Source organism: Lepidothrix coronata, unplaced genomic scaffold (assembly GCF_001604755.1).
Source record: "Lepidothrix coronata isolate B3197 unplaced genomic scaffold, Lepidothrix_coronata-1.0 Scaffold294, whole genome shotgun sequence".
Taxonomy (NCBI): domain Eukaryota; kingdom Metazoa; phylum Chordata; class Aves; order Passeriformes; family Pipridae; genus Lepidothrix; species Lepidothrix coronata.
Genome location: NW_016690474.1, coordinates 509,350 through 530,119, shown reverse-complemented (window position 1 = coordinate 530,119; position 20,770 = coordinate 509,350). Strand labels below are relative to the sequence as shown.

The 20,770-nt window shown below is 40.1% G+C and overlaps 1 protein-coding gene and 1 long non-coding RNA gene across 4 annotated transcripts in view; one reads left to right on the top strand and one right to left on the bottom strand.

Annotated features, from left to right (window-relative positions):
- SNX10 (sorting nexin 10) overlaps positions 1 to 18,563 on the top strand; it is a 36,880-nt gene extending 18,317 nt beyond the window's left edge. Inside the window, exons 3-8 of one of the 3 annotated variants that reach the window (XM_017837190.1) lie at positions 3,626 to 3,712; positions 6,276 to 6,376; positions 6,964 to 7,062; positions 9,109 to 9,159; positions 15,085 to 15,300; positions 15,743 to 18,563. In XM_017837190.1, coding sequence (XP_017692679.1) covers positions 3,626 to 3,712; positions 6,276 to 6,376; positions 6,964 to 7,062; positions 9,109 to 9,159; positions 15,085 to 15,300; positions 15,743 to 15,821 — 633 coding nt within the window. In that variant the 3' untranslated portion in view covers positions 15,822 to 18,563. Of the gene's footprint in view, positions 1 to 3,625; positions 3,713 to 6,275; positions 6,377 to 6,963; positions 7,063 to 9,105; positions 9,160 to 15,084; positions 15,301 to 15,742 lie in introns of all 3 variants that reach the window. The other 2 variants (XM_017837189.1, XM_017837191.1) reach the window with 2 other exon arrangements.
- On the bottom strand, positions 11,824 to 19,800 carry LOC108508419. Its single transcript, XR_001878396.1, has 3 exons — positions 19,712 to 19,800; positions 15,128 to 15,242; positions 11,824 to 12,401 (listed from the first exon to the last, which is right to left on the bottom strand). It is a non-coding gene; the product is annotated as an uncharacterized LOC108508419 (long non-coding RNA).
- Positions 19,801 to 20,770: the final 970 nt, after the last annotated feature.

Genomic DNA, 20,770 nt, shown 5'->3' with positions numbered 1-20,770 from the left:
TTGGACACTTTGAAGTGTCAGCAGTAAATTCTGGTTTGAGAGAACTGTTGCACTGAAGTGTTACAGGTCGCATATCATTCTCGAATGCATGATATATATGCATGTGTTTTGCCCCTCAATTAGAAAAAGCAAAACAGCACAATCAAGCAAAAAACCCCAAACAAAACTGAAAGTATATGTAGTGTTGCATAATAACTAGATCTGCAATTCTGGAAAAACCAAGCAGCACTAGGCAGGAGAAGGAGGCACCTTGGAAAGGATTGCAGCTAGCAAAAGTAAAAAGTCCCTGAAACCTTGTCTCTCTTTGGGCTGAGCTTCCCATGTTGTACAGCTGGTCTGCAATCCAGTTTTGTGACAAATAATTAAGTTAGTCTTCAAGTGGGCTGTGGGAGGAAGAGGTCAGCATCACCTCCCCCAGGTGGACAGAGGATAGATGTGTCTGTTGAGAGTATCCTAATTTTTATAGCAAGATAGGGAGGGAGTGGAGTATATACAGAGGATAAAGGCAATTATTACGCAGAACTGCTGTAATCTTGTGATTGTTTGTGAGTAGTGAATGCAGGATGGACTGAGCATAAAACAGCAATCTCACAGAGGAATATTCTGCCAGCTGACTCTGCTTGGACCCTAACACAGTCTATATGTGAATATTGGTCTTTACAAGCCTACTTTTCTAGGGATGCAAAAGCATAAGCACCTTTTCTGTGAGTGGATCGTCATTTATACTGGACAGTTAGGTCTGCTTTGATTAAATCAATACTGTTTTCCCTGAGGGATCTTGTATCCTGGAGAAGAATTAAAGGTCAAAAGATAAGGAGTAGTCTACATGTGCAATGACACCGTTTCAGAGCAGCAGAACCTTTGCAAGAGGAACTGGGATTAACACTTCCTAGATTCATGAGGTTTCTAGGGGAAGTAACCCTAGATCTTGAGAAAGGCTGTACATTATTTTTTATTTCTAGTTGCCTAATGTTTATCTTGCTTCATTCTAAACTTAGTATTAACATTCTTTGGTAAATAAAGGGGAAAAAGGAACTTCTGCTGAAATCCTGGTGTGTTAAATCAGAGCTGACAATGACTGTATGAGGACTGCAGTTCGCTGAGGTGCTCTGCTGTTCTGCAGATCATTTTTGCTCGTGGCTCAGTGCTTTACTGCTTAGACACCTGCCTGCCAGAGTGCCTACAGCAGGTCTCTTTTCTTTAGTAGGTAGAGTGTGAAGGGCTTTAACTTCCTCTGTATTGAAATTCAGTGATTAGTTAAGTGTGAGTTGAAAGAGTACAAAACTTTTCGTGTAAATCTTGTGGTCTGGAATGATTTGCAAGGTAAGCCATAGCTAACCCACAGCATATCCGATAGCAACTTCGGTATAATAAAGGTTTGAAAGAAGTATTTTACTTCAAAGACTATTTTGATTATATACAAAGGACAGGGTTATAGAAGGTTACATGGAAATGGAGTAATTTGGGGAACCTGGTCAAAAGGAAGGTCAACAAGAAGCTGATACAGCAGTAGATGAGAGGAAAGGGACTGAGATCAGGTTATAAGCAGGCTGACTGCAGCTATGACTCCAGGGCTGCAGCAGTTGAAGGGAGGAGGAAAGCAGCATCCTGTTGGAAGCTTCCTGGCATAATTCCTCTTCTTCCTCTTGCAGGACTGATGCATTTAGTGCTCAGCAAAGAAAAGACAGTATGTTTAGAAGTGATTGTAGCTCTGGAGAGGAGTGGGACACAGGGAAATAGAAGTTTGGGGAAGACAAAAACTTGGGAGAACCTCAGACTCTGGATATGAAAAGATGTTACAGTGGGTATGAAAGTATGTTCTGTCTATATATGCACGCCAAATATGATAGACAGTGAGGCAGGTGGAGAAAAGCAACCAAAAAAATGGTCATCTCTCCCGTGTCCAGCACATTGCTCATGATCATCTCAGGAGTGGGAATAACTTCCTCATGTCTCCCACTGGTGTTTTCGTAAAAGTAAAGGCATGACCCTCAGCTGGTAGAAATGATTACAACTCTGTTCATTTGTTCCTCTTGTCTCACACTGGCACGGGGTTTAAAAGCTGCAGAGGAGAATTGGCCCTCCAGTGCTCTTCGGTGAGGAAAGAAGCAGCAGAGGTTTTGGGAGCCTTTCAAATGGTCTTTCTTTGGCAAGGTACTCATGTTACTCACCAAGATGGTATCCAGCAATAATACAGATGGCACTGCTGTGACTAGGAGCTGGACTAAGTGACATAAAACTGTGGGTTGTGTCCAGCCATCAGGCACAGCCTGAAGCAGTACCACCTGGAAATCAGAGTAGTAAAGAACTTAATCCAGACCTTGAATACCTCCCTGCCATGTACTGAGTGCAATGGCTGTTCAGGGAAAAATATATCTTTTCCTTTCAAGGTTGTCATTGTTGCCCTGTTGGTCCATTGAAGGTTGCCATTGGTGATGTGTTGAAGTGTGTGGCAGGGGCAGAAGACTTGTCTGAAGAGAAAAGCTTTTATTTTGATGTCTCTGGTTTGGGCATGGGAAGACACATTTTGAGAGCTTTCTAGTTCAAGATTTCTTGATTTATGCAAATATGTACTAAAAAAGCATGTTATTTACCAGAGACACTGTCATTCCTCCCACAGCTGAATCCTGTACCTGGAGATCTTGTGCAGTGCCTTTCTCTGGGAGGGAGTGTATCTACAGCTTAAAGTGATATGCTTTTCTTTAACTGAGTCATTGCTAAGTGGTTGGCTTAGCTTTTTGGGTGAAAAACTTATGTAAGCAACTGGAGTAGGGCAGCCTGCTTGTTTGCTTTGGAATAACGGGTACTTAAGCACAGTTTTGACCTTTGTATTTGAAAGGAGTCTTTTCCATCTTAGTATGAATATACAGATTTATCAGGCTTTTTGGTTTTCATTTTCTGTTTTTTCTAAAATACAAGTTTTGATCATTAGCTGATGATACTTGGGAACATTTAATTCTTCAGTCTCTTCTCACTCCCATTAGGTATGACCAGTTACATTACAGTAATGCACACAGGCCTCTTTTTCTCTTTTGGAATCCCTCTAAGTTATTATATAAATGTAGAAATTACAAGGTAATAGACAAGATATGACAACTTCTACAACAAATACGCTATATCATTGTCCCCCTGAAATGGGGAATTATGCTCTACAGTGCAGCTGTGTTGCTTCCTTGGACAGGTGGATGGGCAGATTGGAACAGAAGTGCCCAGGTGCTGCATCTTCGTCTCTTTGTAAATGTTGATTACAAGTGTGGGGAAAGCCTAAAGTACCTGCATAGTTCTCCTTTACATGTGCAACTTTGAATGTTAGGTTTTTAGTTTGTAGCTACCAAGACACATCTCCCATGCATGAAACATGTATGAGTTTTCACAGTATTACTTAATCTGAAATACTCCTTTTCAGATAGCAGTTTGGCAGGGAATTTCCCAGACACATGGTGTAGCTTAGATGATTCATTGCTTTTTGCTTCTCCATTTATAGGGTTGCAAAATTCAATAAAACAGCAGTTCAGCTTTTAATCTGAGCACAGTAGTTTGTGGAGCAGGAGAACAATCAAGAGAGTCTTTAAGTCTGCCTTTGCTTTCTGAAATTAATTGCTTGATTTTTATTATGCCCTTGCAGGAATTTGTAACTGTCTTGGTGAGAGACCCCAGGACACAGAAAGAAGACTCATGGCATTCTTACATAGACTATGAGATATTTATACATGTAAGTATAAAAATATCACCACAGATTCTTTGTGCTCTTGTTGCTGTTTCTGTCCAAGCCAGGGTTGTCTTTGGGATATTAGTGGAATTTTCTGTATACTACTTCTGGAAGGCTGGAGGCTATTATTGTCCTTTCAGCAACTGAGATGCAGTGAAACAGGTAAGGTGAGTTGACCAATAGCCATGTAGTAGGTCTGGGAGGGTTGGAAGTTGGACCTGTTTTGTTCACGTGTGCATTCCACTATGTCTTGCAACAGAGATGATTCTTAGCTTTACTTATCAGCCAGAAGACTGTCAGAGTCAGTGACATCTTACCATTATAGAACAATGTTGATGTTCATGTATTGGTGGGAAAAATCTTTCTTTTAGAGTAATTATTTGGTTATTTGTACTTCAAATTCTCCTCAATTCTTTTTGCCAAGTTATTTGGTTGCCGCAAGGTGGTTGTTTTCAGCATACCTTGACATTCATATTATGCTAGTTTACTTGTGCTTGGATGTGTCAGATAACTGCATTGGGGTTTATGATTGTAGTCCACCATATGTAATGGAAGTGCACCTAGAATTTTGGTTCTTGTCTGCCTTAAATCTGTCCTATACCTAATTTTGTTTTCTTGATTGTTCTTTGGTGGATGACGTATGGAAGGCATTATCCTGGTTTACCAAATCTAGATCCAGGGATGTTAACTGCAGTGTAAAATAATTTTTTTGTGAATCATATCTACTAAAGGTAAAGAATTGGAGAGCACCAAGTTACATGGTTAATGCTTGGCACAATACCAAAAGCATTTCCTTCCTGTGTGGAAGAGTTAAGCATTCAGTGTAATGAAAGCAAGCAGTCAAATGATGACTTATTAAATGTCTGTGTGACAAGTACTTCTCTCCTGTGTAGCAATCAGAACTGTGAAACTTTTACATTTTGCAATTTGCTTCAAGTGCTGGTTCCAAATCAATTATATTTTTGATTTCTGGTAAATAGAAATTCTGTGGATTTGGCAGGGTGAATGCTATATTAGTTTCACTGGCACTGGTGCCTCTGAATAGAAGTGTGTTACTGGTTTTCTCTGCAGTTGCTAAGTTGGGGAGATTGCATTTAGACCCAGTGTGCCGTGATTCAACCCCAGCTGGTAACTAAGCACAAGACAGCTGCTTGCTCACTGCCCACCCTGCCCCACCAGCAGGATGGAGGGAAGAGAATTGGAAGGGTAAAAGTGAGAAAACTCATGGGTTGAGATAAAAACAGTTTCATAATTTTCAATAATCATCATCATCATTATTAAAAAGGAAAACAAGAGAGAAATAAAACCAAAGAAAGACAAGTGATGCAAATGGAAACATTTGCTCACCACCAACCAACCAATGCCCAGCCAGTCCCTGAGCAGCGGCCCCAAGCCAACCTCCACCCTAGTTTATTGCTAAGCATGACACCATATGATATGGAATATCCCTTTGGTCAGTTGGGGTCAGCTGTCCCAGCTGTGTCCCCTCCAACCTCTTGTGCAACCCCAGCCTGCTCACGGATGAGGAGCAGAAAAGATCTCGGCTCTAAGCAAGCACAGCTCAGCAATAACAAAAACATCCCTGTGTTATCAATGCTGTTTTCAGCATGGATCCAAAACACACCCCATACCAGCTACTGTGAAGAAAATTAACTCTCCAGCACTGGGCATCTGTGAAGCTGTTAAGCACCAGCTCAGCTTCCTGCCATCACAATGCCAGGGCTTTTGGAGACCAACTCCCTAGGTCAGTCCTACCATCCAGACTTCTCAGTGGATTTAAGTTATTGTATCTGCCATGCTCTTAAGCCAGCTGAGTTCCTGTTCTACCCAGCTCCTAGAGCATTTGGCTTCTTAAACTGTGAGATATCCTGGATACTCCTCTATTCCAGAAAGCTGTCATCTTTGTGCCCTCTAGAGTCTGCATCTTCTGGAGCTATGGCTCCTGACAGGCGAGGAGGGTAGGTTGGGCTGCTGGTGGTTTTCTAATGGAGTCTTGTGTGGTAGGTGGGATTTCAGCTAAATGTATACTCCATGGGAAAATTTGACAAAAGTATTTAATTTCCACAAATTGTTTCTCTTTTGATGAATTGTCATTTTTCCAGTGAACTAAGAGTGTTCTTTGGGAAAATTTCCAAATGCTGCTACTTGCAGAGAGCAGTCACATTGGTTTCTTTGGTTTGATATAAGTGAGACTGCACACTGGAAGACCTCTATGTAGCTGTTTGCAGGATTATAACTAGAATAGCTAAAGATGATCTTTTTCCCCTGCAAAGATTGACATTATCTGCTGAAACTTTTTTTCTGAGGTCTTTTTGTTCCTGTTAGTGTAAGTTGTACAGTAATCCAAATCTCTTCCTTTTAAAAAGGAAGCAAATGAAAAATACTTCCCTGCAGTAGAAACTGTCACCAGTCCTGCCTGAGATAAAGCAAAGTCCTTAACATAAACTGAATTAATGTCAAGCTTTCCATTTGTGTCTTGGGCATTACTGTAGAATCTCAGATGTGTTTTTAATACCATGCCTGCACTGATTCACAAAATAAAATGTTTTTTTTTATTTCCCAACAGACAAACAGTATGTGCTTTACAAGGAAAACATCCTGTGTTAGACGTCGCTTTAGAGAATTTGTTTGGCTTCGTCAGAGGCTTCAGAGCAATGCGGTGCTTATGTGAGCAACTTTATACATGGCTATTGCATAATCTGTCAGGCAAGGAAGGGTAGGATTGTTTCATCTTAATTCTGAGAACCACAGAAATCAGATCTGAAAAATGTCCTGTGTTTCTTACTTGGACAAGTTCATTCTGTACAAGGCATTTTATGTGCTTTAAACCCAGAAGAATGTGGTTTGTACTGATAGCCTTTGTTTGGTGAGGTCCCCTCTAATTTGTAAGAGATTTGATCTGTGTTTTCTTTTGCTGTGCACAGGTAGCAGAAATAGCAATCTAGCATAGGTGTCTGCACCTCCTCTCTGCACTTCTTGGGTCTGCTTAGGTTTTGCAAGCACCATAAGAGACCCAGCCAGACATGCATGCAGGCTTAACAACTGGACCAGAAAAATCAGATTAATTTATTTTCCCCTTTGAGGTGTGTGAGAAGCCCTCCAGTTTCTCAACCTTGTGTTCCCAAATTGATTTCAAGAGCTTCTGGAATATGGCCCATGATTTTCACCAGCTTGGCGTTGGCATTTGCTTATTGCATTTTTCTCTGCTGTTTCACATTTGGTTTTAACTGCATATTTTCTTCCTGTTAATAAAGACAGCTACCTGAACTGCCATCTAAGACTCCCTTTTTCAATATGAACAATCCTCATCACGTGGACCATCGCCGTCAGGGCCTGCAAGAATTCCTGGAAAAGTAAGTACAGCCTATCTTAGAAATGTTGGAATTTTTATGAGGTCATCAATTTCTGGTTCAAAATAGCTCATCTCTGGTACTTGAGAGCCACCGTGTGGTCATCTGTATTGCTACACATTTGGTTATATTTTTTATTTGCACTGTCATATTTCATACATGTGACTTCAGCTCTATTGGTTATAAGGAAGCATCAACTGGGGCTTTTCCGTTCCTTTTCATTGCATTGGTTATAAATGCAATGCTTTGGATTTAATTCACTTTGCAATTGTGTACTGAGGTTGGGAGATCTTTCACTGTGATGTGTGTTTCTAGCTTTCAGTAATGAGCTAGATATTCTCATGCAAAGATGCAGACTAGTCTCCCTCTTTATGTTCATGGAAAATCAGTGTCTTTGGTGGGCTAAACCCCTGGGAACCTGGGAAAATTCTCAAGTGAGATCTCCTAACACAGAGCTTTTCCATAATGAAAATTACTTTGTTTACCAGTCCCGCTAATATAAGCAACCTCTAGCAGCTGTGACGATTTTCAGTATAGCTGCAATCTGTCTAAAATCATTCATCAGGCTTAGCTGGAGCCTGACCTGTGTTACAAGGCAGTACTGTGAGTTTCAGTACTGCATCCTTCAGTCCCACTGCTGTAACCACTTCACCTTCTGCAGTGGCAGAGACCCTGTTGGTGTAATTTTCTGCTTTTTCTCTGCCATTCTTGTAGTGCCCTGGTACTGCTGGTATGAGAGCAAGCTGCTCACAGCTGCTGGGGCAGGAACTGTGCATACATCTGCAGGCTGTCTCGCTGCTGCTTGGGGTAAGGGCATGGTGGAACACTGCAAGTAGAGACTATTCATCTTCTTTCCAGTCAATGTGTTATAAGCCTCCCTAACAGATTACAAATCATTGGTCCTGAGCTACATTTGTTAGGCTTAACAGCTGAAGGCAGGGAGAGCTAACTGCTGCAGGAATAGGATTCTGTATACAGTTATATAGGATCTGTGGCCAAAAGGTCAGCCAATAAATACTGGTTGAAGGCATGTGAGACAGGGAAGGGAAAGCAGAAAATGATCAGAGGTTTTTTTCTGCATCTCAGGAAAGAAAAACAGTGAAATGGAATGACTGTGCTCATAGAAGCATATTAATGATGATACAAAGGGTGTGGTAGCTCAAGTTCCAGGGTCCGAGCAGGTCTAGCTTAGCTGTTTTGCCCCATGGAGTAGTGCATTTCAAAAAACACTCTCATTTTAAAATAGCAAAGAGGCCAATCTGGTAACAAGGTAGAGTATATCAGCATCAGAAATGTTCAAAACCACTGTCAGTGCTTTAAAAGGCAAAACAGAGAGGTAGAGTCTCTTAAAACACATCATCATGCTCCAATTTTGTGGATGTCTGCAGTTGAAGTGGGTACTGGCAGCATGTGGAGCATTTCACTTTGCTGCTGTTAGTCCAGGACTGGGAAAAAAGGCAAACTCAGTTGTCAAGTAAGGATTTAAATGTTTGAATGTGACTACTAGAAAGGTATCAGCTTTCTCTCAGCCCTGGGGAATAACTGGAAGGAATTTTCAGAGACTGTGTTGTGATGAATTGGCCTGGCACCTTACATGCTGTACCGTTGCCCTCTGCTGGCTGGCACCTGCGTGCTGCTGCTCTTCACAGGAAGCATCTTTCCAGTGGCTCAGCCGTGCTGCCATGATGCTTCCCCCCCGCCCCCATTTTATGACTCTGAATCAAAGGATGATTCTTTCTCTGAAATTGAATTTGTGGGACTCCTTAAGAACTGTGTGTATATATATAATGTACATATATATAATATATAGGTATAATATACATATATTATGCATATATATATCTATATATCTATATGCACTTGACTTTACTGAAGCTGTGGGTCTGGATGCTGCACGTTCTGTGGTGTGGCCATGCCAGGTGAAGCAGAACCTCTCTGATGTGTTGGAAAGGCGGTGTAACCCAAAACTGCAAAGTTGAAAGCTCCATTCGCCCCAGCAGTCACTGTGCACAAGCTCACAGTCCCACCAGTGTTTCTTTGTGGCAGCAGGAAGAAATGGGATTCGAGCCTATGTGGACCTGTCAAGGGAGACGTTTGCAGGTAACAGTTTTAAATGCCCGCATGCGATGCAGGAATCCCAGCTCGTCTCTGCACTAGGTGCCTTCTGATGTTATCAGGATCCAAGCCATCTCTGAAAAGGGGGGTTAGATCTTTCAAAGTCTTGGTTTGTGCCCCTTGCCTGTTACTGCATGAGCAGGTTACTGTAGTATCTCCATGCAGGAGTCATGTGCCTGAGGAGCAAGGATCGAGCAGCTGGAGGCTCTCTAGTACTCAGCTTCTGGCCCTGGGAACACCTCCATATTGCCTGTATGTGGATGGCTACAGAATTCTCTTGTCCTCCTTGGCATCTCAGTCCAGGACAAAGTTAGCAAAGGGCAAGGTGCATACTTAGAGCCTTTGTGAAGCCTCTCTGTGCTGAGCACAGTAGCATAAGAATTGGGCCAACAGCTGGAAACTTAAGCAAAGCACTAGATTTTGGTGAAATCTGGAAACAGGTGTCCCATTTAGATTTGGTTTTGCTGCGCAAATGCAGGGTAAGACCTACTTGTCTTACAGGTTATTATCTCTGAGTGATGAAGAGCTGTAAGGCTCACTTCTTGTCTGGCATAATTTAATATTTCAAGAGGCCATTTGCATTAACGGAAGTCAGCTAGCCCCTTTTCAATTATGAATTACTCAGTAAGAATAAGGAAAATTATGTGTTTTTCCTGGTAAGTATCCTCATACTTCAAGGATGCCTGTAAATTCACAGGAAAAGCTTATTCTTAAACTAGAGGTCAATATTAAAACACTGTCTTGTGATACTAGGTTCTGTAAGATCCTCTTTGCTTTCATCCCTTTGTAGCTGTACAGGTTTAACTTTGGGATTTAGATTACCCCCACAGAAGATCATTTGGATTTGCTTATGAGAAAACTAATTAACAAAGATATTTTGAATGAAGTTGGGTTCAATCACTGACTTTATTTTCTTTTTAATTGAATATAGTTGGATCTCAAAAAATTAAGTGATTTAGGAAAAAGGAGTACTCTTCAATTAGTTTTCAGACATGCAGTTTATGATGGGGTGGAAGACATAGCAGGAGTTTTGAGAAAGGAAGTGCTTGGATCCACAGGAGATAAAGGACATCCACAGTGTTGGTGGTCCAGAGGGCCATGCATTGGGCTTGCTTGATACTGGATTGAGCAAGCCACTCAAAATTTGGCTGCCCAAGGCAGAGCTATTCCCTGAAGGTGGCTGGTGTTTTGCCCTTTTCTTCCCACCTCCCTGCCTTCCCCACTGCAATCCCACAAGCAGAAGCTGGTACAGGATCAGAGGTTTCTTTTGGAGTTGTCTCCACTGGGTGCTCTCTCAGGGATGTGGAAAGTGGGAGGCTGGCTCCAAAAGGGATGGATGCCAGCTTGCTCCTGCCAGGGGCTCAGGCAGGAGTGTCAGCAGCTGTGGGGCAGGTGGATCTCCTTCGGCAAGTGGTGGTTGCCTCTTTCCAGTGGAGCCTTGCTAGTATTTCCTATCTGGTGAGTGAATAATGTCTAGCAGGCATGTGTCACTTAATCTTTTCCTCAACGCACACATTATCAGATACCCAACAGTTGCTTCGCAGTTGCTTGATATCAGTAACATTTCCTCCCTTATAAAAAATGAAGGAGGAAACAGAGTCGGCTTTTTTCTAAGTGGGAGCTGGGGCTTTGTTTGGTGTGGGCTGGGGTTGAGGGGCTGGATGCTCAACAGAGGGCACCACAGCACAGGCCGTCATCCCTCGCCTCTCAGCTCCTTGGTTTTTAACCCTGCTCTCGTGATATGATGTAAATGGGCAGAGTAAATTTGTCGAAAACAAAACCAGAGTGTTAACCTTCCACACACATGCAAGCATGCATCTGTCATTGTATTAGGTTACAGGAGATACAGGAAATCTTTAGTTAGGATTAAGTTGTACTGTTCAGCCATATGTTGTTCTCCTCCAGCAGAACAGTGTATAATATACCTAATAAAATCATGTTGAAGAAAACCAGATTTTGGACCTTATCCAAATAAGACAAAACACATGTTTTGTCTTTTGTAAATATTTTTACCATAACACAGGGAAAGAGAAATATTCCTTGTATAGTATCCAGCATTTCCTCAAAAATGACATTATTTCTTCTGGTTGTGAAGTGATATTTTTCGGCCCTGCTTCCTTAAAGGTCTAGAGATCATGAGCATTTACTGAAAGCTTACAAACAAAGATTCACAGGCTGTGAATAAAAAATGATTTTATTATCTCTAATTCTAATGTAGAGCCTTATCCTGCAGCCCTCTTAATCACATAAGCAGTCATTATGCATGTGAGCAATCTGGCCAAGAGGAGTGAGATCTCTGACAAGTAATGACTACTGATGGGATCAAGACTTGCAGGATTTAGCCTTTCGTTCTTATTCCAGGCTTGCATAGAAGGTCTGTTGTTCTCCTAAATATGCTCAGTCAGTTTATAGGAATTATGACCGTGAGCCGTGACTCCTCCATTAGCGCAACGGCAGCGAGTGCTGATTTACATCACTGTAACCATAGCCTTGTGCTGACACTGGCTGCAATAAAAGTGTTGAAGAAGCACTGGGAGTGCTACTGGTCGTGTTGAGACTGCGCACGCGTTCAGCCTCTGTGAAGACATCCCAATATTAATATTATGATGCTCCTCCCTTCCTCTTGCCTTTTTAATTTGTTAGGTAGTGGTTTGTAATTTTGATTTTTAAAGTCCTTGGAGCCAAATCTGTTTTTCAGATGTACAACCCTTCACACAGTGAGTCCCCAGGACAGTGAAAGCCCCAGAGTGCAACTACTATACCAGCACTTAATGCTACTAGTACCATCTGGTGACAAATATATGGTTATTTCCTTGAAGAAGGAATATTTTGAACAGGAAAGCATAACATTTATGGGGAGCACAGAATTTATTTTTCATTTTCATTGCTTGGAGAATGCAATTAAAAAGCAGTCTAACCTGTTGGTTCAGATGGGGTGGGAAAAGCAGGAGTTATTTTTTAATTAAGAGAAAAAAGAAATGCTTCAAGAGTACAACCAGGTGAAAGATGTTCATATATTTGCTTTCAGGATGGTTTTAAAAGATTTGCAAAATGCATTGAGTGTTTGGTCACATTGTGAACACATACACACACATACACATATATATATGTATGTACCCCCCATACACACACATATATATATGAGTGTGTGTGTGTGATTAGCTTTATAAAGATCTTTCCATTTCTTCGCCTTGGTTTCTCTTCACTCCCTTCGCCTCCAGATGGCACTATGAAGCAGAAAAGAAAATTACTGTGAAATAATGAGTCCAATGTAAAGTAAAATTGGAAATTGAATTATAGCTGCAGAAAAAGGAAAGTAGCCTTGAGGTCCTGATCAGTCTGTACTCTTATCACTTTTGTTTGCTGTTCCATATGTTAGGTTACTGCCGAGTTAATAACAGTGCTTTAGCAGTTCAAGGCTTAGCAGAATTGTACTGGACATGAAATAAAGCTAAAATGAATTTGTGTCCAATATCATTGACATTAGTGCTCATTACTTCTCTGGTGTAATGCCTCAAACCATCTTAAATCAATTTTAAAGATTAGCCGTTATTTTATAAAGAAAATAAAATACATTTCAAACAGCAACAGAGCTGTAAGTGTAGTGTAATCTCATGAACAGTTAGTTACTTGTGTTTCTGCTGGTTGGCAGGAAACTTTTGAAGGTACGGCAAGAGGAAAATCTGTGAAACTAAATGCCATCCACAGAATTTAATGACTTCGCTTTTTGCTTGGTTACTTGGTATTAGACACGCAAATGTTAGAATTGCAGAAATGTGCATCCCCTCATGGTGCCTGTGAAAAACAGTAACAGTAGAGTTACTCTACAGTAAACTCCAGCATGATATTTTTCTTTTCTTTTTTCTTTTTTTTTCTTTCTTTTTGAGGGGAAAGGAAGAGGAAGGAGGATATTTATTGCCCCGATTGCATAAACTGTAAAAGTGGATTTATTGTCTGGAATGATACTTTTACTTTTTGTTGCAATGTTTGTCTTTGTTTGGAATGTGTGTTTATCAAGAGTCAAGGCTGAAATCCTCTTTTAGTGGCTGCCGAATGATGGCTTTTCAAACTGTAATCATGAAGCTGTTGCTGTCAAGGTGTGTGGACCTCTAAATTCTGTGTTTTGAATCATTTTTACACAGCATTTGCTGGCTTCTAGACTACAAAGTTTTTCTGTGTATTAATACACTACACGCTTTGATTTTTACACGTCTATTTGCTATGTTTGTTTTTAAGTAAAATTGCGAGAATTTAGATTGGATTAAAAAGTCTTTCTCCAGGTATGAGTGTGTGCTTATTTTGAACTTCAGCAAAATCTGGTCTTTCTGAGACTGAATTTCAGTAGTACCTGGGTAGATCGTTAGGGTCATTGCAGACATTTCCTCACTGGAAGGTGTAAGAGTTTGAGTTATTTGTTTGAGATTGCGTGTGTGTGTGTGTGTGTGTGTTTACCTAGGCCAGTGAAATGTGCATGTGTGCAAGTATCTCGTGTTTTCAAGCGGATACCTCTTATTACTTATTTTTAATTTGACAGATTTTATAGGCTTGAATGAAGCCAAAAATCCTTTTGTGTGTTTATTAAACACTATTGTAATGTTGGCCACTTTAGAGAACAGTTTTCAGAACGTATTTGTGTTTTAAAACATTACAGTCCAAACACACCATTAATCTTATTCAAGCAAAGGAACTAATCAGTTATACTTTTTATTTTAGTCAGAGTACCTTTAAAATGCAATATTTCTTTCTGCTCTTACTAGTTCTTACATTAATATCATCTCTTGTTTCCTATTGCATAGTAATATTTTTTTGGTAAAAACTGTTGCCTAAATGGGTAGAAATAGGTAAATATTGACTGACAATAGTTTTGAGTTGTTTAAAGATATTTTAATAATTTTCTGTGGAGCACTCTTTGGCATGGTCATAGGTTCTGATGTCTTTATTACATGAGTAAAATTACATGCACATATAAAAGAAGTCTCTTGTTAATCATTCTAGGATTTACATATTAAAGAATTCCTTCTGTAAAGAAATGTTGGAGAAGAGTTGCATATCTTTTTTTTTTTCAAAATACTGATGATGATCCTCAATTCTGAGGCTTTGAAAAAGTAACTCTGCAACTTTCTGTGTTACTGGAATGGATTGTATTTTGTTTACTCTCATGTGTGTTAAGTAAATACACTGTGCTAAATTTATTTGGAGACTTAAAATATATATGAACCAAATATTAAAATGGATTTTTAAAAATCATAGCTGGAATGAAATAAAATTTAAGAGTCCCTGAAAACTGTTTGCAAGTAAACTAAAATCGATATTCAGTATTAACATTTTCATTCTAGCTTAAATATATGCATATTTGTAACAGAGTAAATAATTTTGTCTAATGTTGGCTCTATTGTTTACAGGTATGCCAAAGTCTTGATGTTGCATGTATATGAAATCTGTTCTGTCTACACAGTCTCTCTACATACTTCTTTATTCCACCAAACAAATTGATGACTTGTAATTTTTATAAAAGTTTAGCTACTAAAAGAAAAAAAAAAAAACAACAAACAAAAAAGACCAAGTTTTCGTAAGAGTATATGCCTCCAACTGCCTAAAATTCATTAATTGATCCATGTGGTAATAACAGATGGTTAAATGGAAGAAATGTCCTTGAAGTTATTCTAATAGCAGATGTGCCTAACTATTAGCTTCGTGTTTTTACTCACCTAAAATTCCAAATAATGCAATAAGAAAGTAACACGCACCTAATCATTTTAATATGTTCGTTACCTTCTGTTACTGATTTAGGATTCATCTGAAAACTTAAAAGCAGGACATAATTTAGAATTTGTTCTGAGAAAACAGTTTAGAATATGTGTGTCTGTGCGCAGCTTATATATAAACATTTGCCTTTTTTTCTTTTTCCAGGGTCCTACAAGACGCATTATTACTTTCAGATAGTAGACTTCACCTCTTCTTACAGACTCAGCTTAGCCCAGAAGATATGGAGGCTTGTGTGTCTGGACAGACCAAATATTCTGTTGCTGATGCGATTCACGAGTTCGCCTCTTTGAACAGACGTTTTCCTATAGAAGATGAAGAGAGAAAAAAAGGAAAAAATGATGCAGACTCTGATTCAGAGAGGTGATTTCTGTATTTCCTTACTTTCTGAGGTTATATATCCATACGTACACACGCGCATGCTTCACTTTTTTTGTTGATGTAATACTAAGATAATGAAAAAATTAATTGACTGAGATTTTATTGAGCTGTGACAGCTCATCATAGAAGTCTTCACACACACCTCCACACTGAATTAATGAATGCAGTAGAAATTCAATTATCTGCATTCTGATTATGTGAATTTCATTTAGTCAGACTTGAATTATTCGCGTTTAAATTATCTTGCTAAAAAAATATCCAACTGCACTCCAAATGGCTAATTAAAAGTCCAAATTTCCTGTCTCTCTTTGTGACTGGAGATAATTAAAGTTCTCCTCTGTTACTCAGGCTTTGAGTGTGTTGTGAAAACCAATTTCCTCCTTTTATTTTTTTTTTTTCTCCCCCCCTCTCCCCTTTTCTGCAGTTCATCCTCCGGGCTCCGACCTAGTGATGACAGCATTTCATGTGGATGTAAAGCAAGCCCAGCTTCTGAAGAATCATGAAAAATCATTCCTCTATTACTATCTTAAGGACAGTACAAAGCTGTTCCTGCTCTGTTTACTGGTTACGTGTGCCACATAAGCAGGGCTGTCTGGTAACGCGTACCTAAAAGACCCATCATCAATACAACCATATGTCCTTACGAAATAGTCAAAACAGACCTTGATACTATCTTTTTGTTGATTTTTTTTTTTCTAATGTACCTTGATTCAGGTCTACATGTTACCTGTTTATGTTTTTGTGACTATTAAAATCTCAGTATTGGGTAAGTCCTTTGCTGGCATACGTGGCAATTAAAATATTTCCCTCAGTGAGTGCATGTCTTGGATCAGAAAAATAAAGATAACTTAATTCCTCATCTTAAAAGTTGGTATATCGTATTAAACATATTCAAAGCATCTTTTTGTAATTTGCAGCAGAGAAGTTTCATCTTTAGAAGTCATTTAACACTGGTGATGAAATTACACACCCCACCAAGGTACTCACTTTTTAAAGTAGCTCAGCAACATCAGCAAAACAACATTCATACAAACTATATGCTGCTGACAATTTGAGATATAAATAAATACATGTTTCCATGGTCTTTCTGTAGTGTTTACAGAAAGCCTGGTTTTATCATGTGCGAGTACTGAAGGTAAAAAATTTTCGAGTATGGTTGCTTAGAAGTTTAGAAATATAAATAAAAATTACATAATTTCTAGGCTTGATGGAGGTTCTCAGTTCCCAGGGAATTATGGATATTCATTCTCAGTGAAAATCCTGGATAAGGCTCATTGAAACCGATGGCTGAAATTTGCACTGACCTTGCTAAGGCCAGGATTTCACCCAACATGTTTTACTTTTGGCACTTATATTTGAAGATGCTGGGAGAGATGTTTTAGTTTAGCAGCTGAAATGGAGAGGTGATGATAATCACATAGCTATAACACGCTGTACGGATGTTGTCCTCTCCACTCTTTGGGAGTAACAGGAGCTGCTTATTTCATTGTGGCTGTAGTTAACACGTTGGAATATTGACTTTTTCACAAACAAAAGGCAGGCTTAAACACAACTTCGTAACCACCAACACTTATTTTGATTAAATGTCAGTTTTGCTCTTTATTGTTCACAGCAGCTGCGTAGTGTCTTGTCCCAGATTCTGTCAAAGGAGTATGTTTCACTGTGGTGTTGTATTTATATTTGACATTTAACTGCTATTAAAAAGAGCTAGGGGGTCTGATCACCCTAGCAAAGCTTCCATTAACTTCAGTGCTGTAGTTACCGGCCTAGAAATGGATATAAATACATGCTTGCTTTTTTTTTTTTTTTTGGTAAGAATTATGTGGTTACTTTCAAAGAAGGAACATTTTAAACCTGTGAATTACAGAAACAATGGATTATTAAATGGCCAGCTAATAAGGGCTAGCATAGACATGTGTGGGCATGCTTTTTTAAAGCATCCAGATGGGAATCTGTGTAATTTTAGAACCGTGTTTTAATAGCCTTGAGAATAACATCTCTTAGGTAACTACTTTAAGCCACTGTATTTTGTTGATGGCAGCACTTTTTAAAGATAAATATCCATGTTTCTTTTCCTTTGGTCTTACTGATTTGCACAAATGTATCTATTCACTTTCTCAGCTTGTGTGTGAGTTAGCAGCAATGTTATTTTAATCTAAAAGTCATAACAATTAAAGCAACAAGTTATCATAAAAAAGTAGCTTAAAAATAGCTGTTATTGCCAGGCACAGATTTTGATTTCTTGACTTTTCTTCTCTTCTTTTTTTTTTTTTTTAAATAAGTTGGCACATTACAAGAAAAATTGTTTAGCGAATTTATTTAAAAAATGGGAAGGATATAAAAACAAAAACTGGAATAATGTCTGAGAAGGATACTAATGTTTTTATTTAACACAGTGTGGTTTTTTCTTTTGTTTTAAAAGACTGAGCTAAACTGTTGAAGCACTTTACAGTTCTGGCCTCCTAGGACATCTTCAAGATCTGCAAAAAATTACAGAAACACAAGGTTTGGAAAGCCTTTGTGGTAGTTTTTTGATTTTTTAATTCTAGGAGCTTATCTGTAGGCCAGTGAGTGTTTTTCAAATGAAGATGTTTCTGAAATAAATATTTGTTTTCTAATAGCTCTATTGTTGTTCTGTTATTTTCTCGTCACCCTGTTAAAAAATTTTAAGACTACTGTAACAGAACTTTCTTCTCAGCTTTGCCAGAGATTTGTTTAAATATTTATCTTTTGAATGTTGCTTATGTAGCTAGTATTGCTGGAATTTTTTGTATGAAAGGGTGAGGAAAAGTATTCCATGCTCTCTAGTGTGTCCACTTTCCGTATCAGCTGTATGTAATGGCATATAAATGCTTTAAGACATTTTGTTTCATTTGGAACATTAAATATAACTATTACAAATTTAAATGTTAAAAAAAAGATTTTTAATGTCCTTTGTGACCTCAGTGATTTGGTGATTTCTCAGCACTGGCATGCAGTTTGGTCAGTTGATCACTGGTATTTTGATTCTCATTTTTTAGTTTTAAATAATGCTGACATTTCCTGCTAGTTTGTTTTATTTTGGTTTTAACAGGCTAATATCTAATTTATAAATTAGAAATAGTAATCAGATTACATTCTATCTAATTGCAGTATTTCTGCCCTCAAAAGCTGTGCTTTATCTTTTGCTTAGAACTTTATATCCTCATTTTTATGATGATTTCCTAAAAGCTTTTAAGTAATTAAATAAAACAAGTTACTACTTTCTAGCTCATGTTTAAACCTGACAGTGAGCTTTCCTTTATTTCAATATCAATATCCTAATCACCTTATGACTTACCATGTGTGATTTACTCTTCAATTATTTTTGTAATATGTATATATATACACACACATATGTAAATACGCTATATATATACAGTGTGTATATATGTGTGTGTGGAGAGAGAGAGAGAGAGAGAGAAAGATACACACACTGTGTATATACACACACCCACACTGTTGTCCTTGGGTTTTCACTTCATTTCGATTTTTACAAAAAGAACAGCAAAAAAACACCAGAAAGATGAGAAAGATGGTGTATTGGGAATGAAATATGTTAAAGTAGCAATGTAGAGCTGTAGCATTGAGAAAAAATTATGCTCAAAATGCCTCACTGCAAACTTCAGTGTCCAGGTCTTTTTTTGACGTGTGATATACCGATATTTTTTTTCTCCAGAGGAATATTTAAATTTTTATAATTATTATGAATTATTAAAACACAGTGTTTGTGACTCGCTCTGTTGTAAATTACATAGTGCAGATAAAGTCAAAAGAATAAACCTTCCATGTTCCTGTGTCGTCTCCCTGTAATTGCAGGACTAGGCACAGGGCGAAGGACGGGACTTTACCCTTCTTCTCTAGCTTTTACAATGTTGCAAAAATGTAAATAATGATTTCCAGTCTCAGACTGATTCTTTTCACGAAAGGCCTAAACGCTTTAGGAAAGACACAACTATTCTCTTCTTCGGCGTTAAAAATGCTGTATAACGGTTTAGCTCGCTTCTTTGCCTTCTGGAACAAAACCTCCTTAGAAATTAATTCAAGTGGCCTTGTAAAACAGAAATCGAACTCTCGCCTTTGGGCTCGAATCCCGCGGGTTTGACTTCGAGGCGCCCGTAGCATCCGTACCGGCGGGGATGGGAGCGGCAGCGCCGGCTGCCCGCGGGGCTCTGCCGCCGGTGCGAGCGGTGAGCGCGGGGCAGGACTTAAAAAAAGGAGGGAGGGGGGAAAAAACCCAACCAACAGGGGGAAAAAAGGGAAAAGGCAGGCAGGCAGCATCCCAGACCGCGCTCCCCGCTGCGCCCTGGCCCGGCCCTTCCTCGCGCCCTGCCCTGCCTTGCCCGGGGGACGCGGAGCGGGGCGAGAGCCTTACCTGGGGCCGCCGCGCTGTCCGCCCCGCTCCGCCCCGCGCCCGCCAGGCAGGGAGCGGGGCCTCCCAGCCTCCATCCGGTAACTCGTGGCAACCGCAGCCCATGGCAACGGCGGGGGGGGCGAGGGCCCCGCGGAAGGAAGGCGGCACAGCCCGCCCGCGCCCGCGCCCCCGCCGCCACCCGCACGGCCACCAGGGGGCGCTGTGCGCCAGCGGGAGCGCGCCGCCGGGCCCGGCCCGGGCGGGGCCCCGCGCTGCGCGCTCCGTGCGCGCTCCGAGCCCGCGGCCCTCCGCGGGGGCCACCGAGCCTTTTTCCTTTATTTCTAGTTTTTTATGCTCCCCATCAGCCCCCCACCCCTGAGCCCCTCCCGCAGCCGCGCAGCTCCGCAATCGGGCGAAACAAGGGAGGTGCCCACCGCGCTGGGGATGGGGCGCAGCCGGGGTAGGGAGGGGCTGCACCTGCCCCCCACGGCTCTGCTGTGTTTTTAAAATATATTTTACATGTTGTTTATTTATTTATATTTTTATACAAAAGCAATTAGGGCGCAGCGCAGAGCAAAGGTGGCAGGCAGGCGGCTCTTAAATGGAGGCCTTTCTGCGGAACAGCAAGAACCAAAAGGCCTTGTGTCACCCAGTTATGTAAGACACAATCTCTCCTGAAAATGCACAATGAATCGGGAAGGATTTATGTAATTAATTGACCAGTCTTAACCTGTTATCGTGATGTAAGGAATTTGGAACTCATTAATTTGGGCCCTGACAGATTTCATATTAGAGCTGGCAAATATGGATTGAGCCTCTTATTCTTGTAGCAGCTGGAATTTCCATGACAGTGAGGATTAGTGAAGAAGACCTATTGCTCAAGTCAAACTGCCTCTTTTGTAATCAACAGCCCTGCTCTGCATTAAAGGGGTAATGGGAAAGAGGAAAAAAATAAATACCCAAAGAAAAAAAAAAAAGAGAGAGAGAAATGTATTCATGTATGGAGCAAAGCAGGGGAGGGAGAGGAGGGATATATCCTGGAGAGCACAGGCACCAGAGTTGGATTTTCCCAGCTCCGTG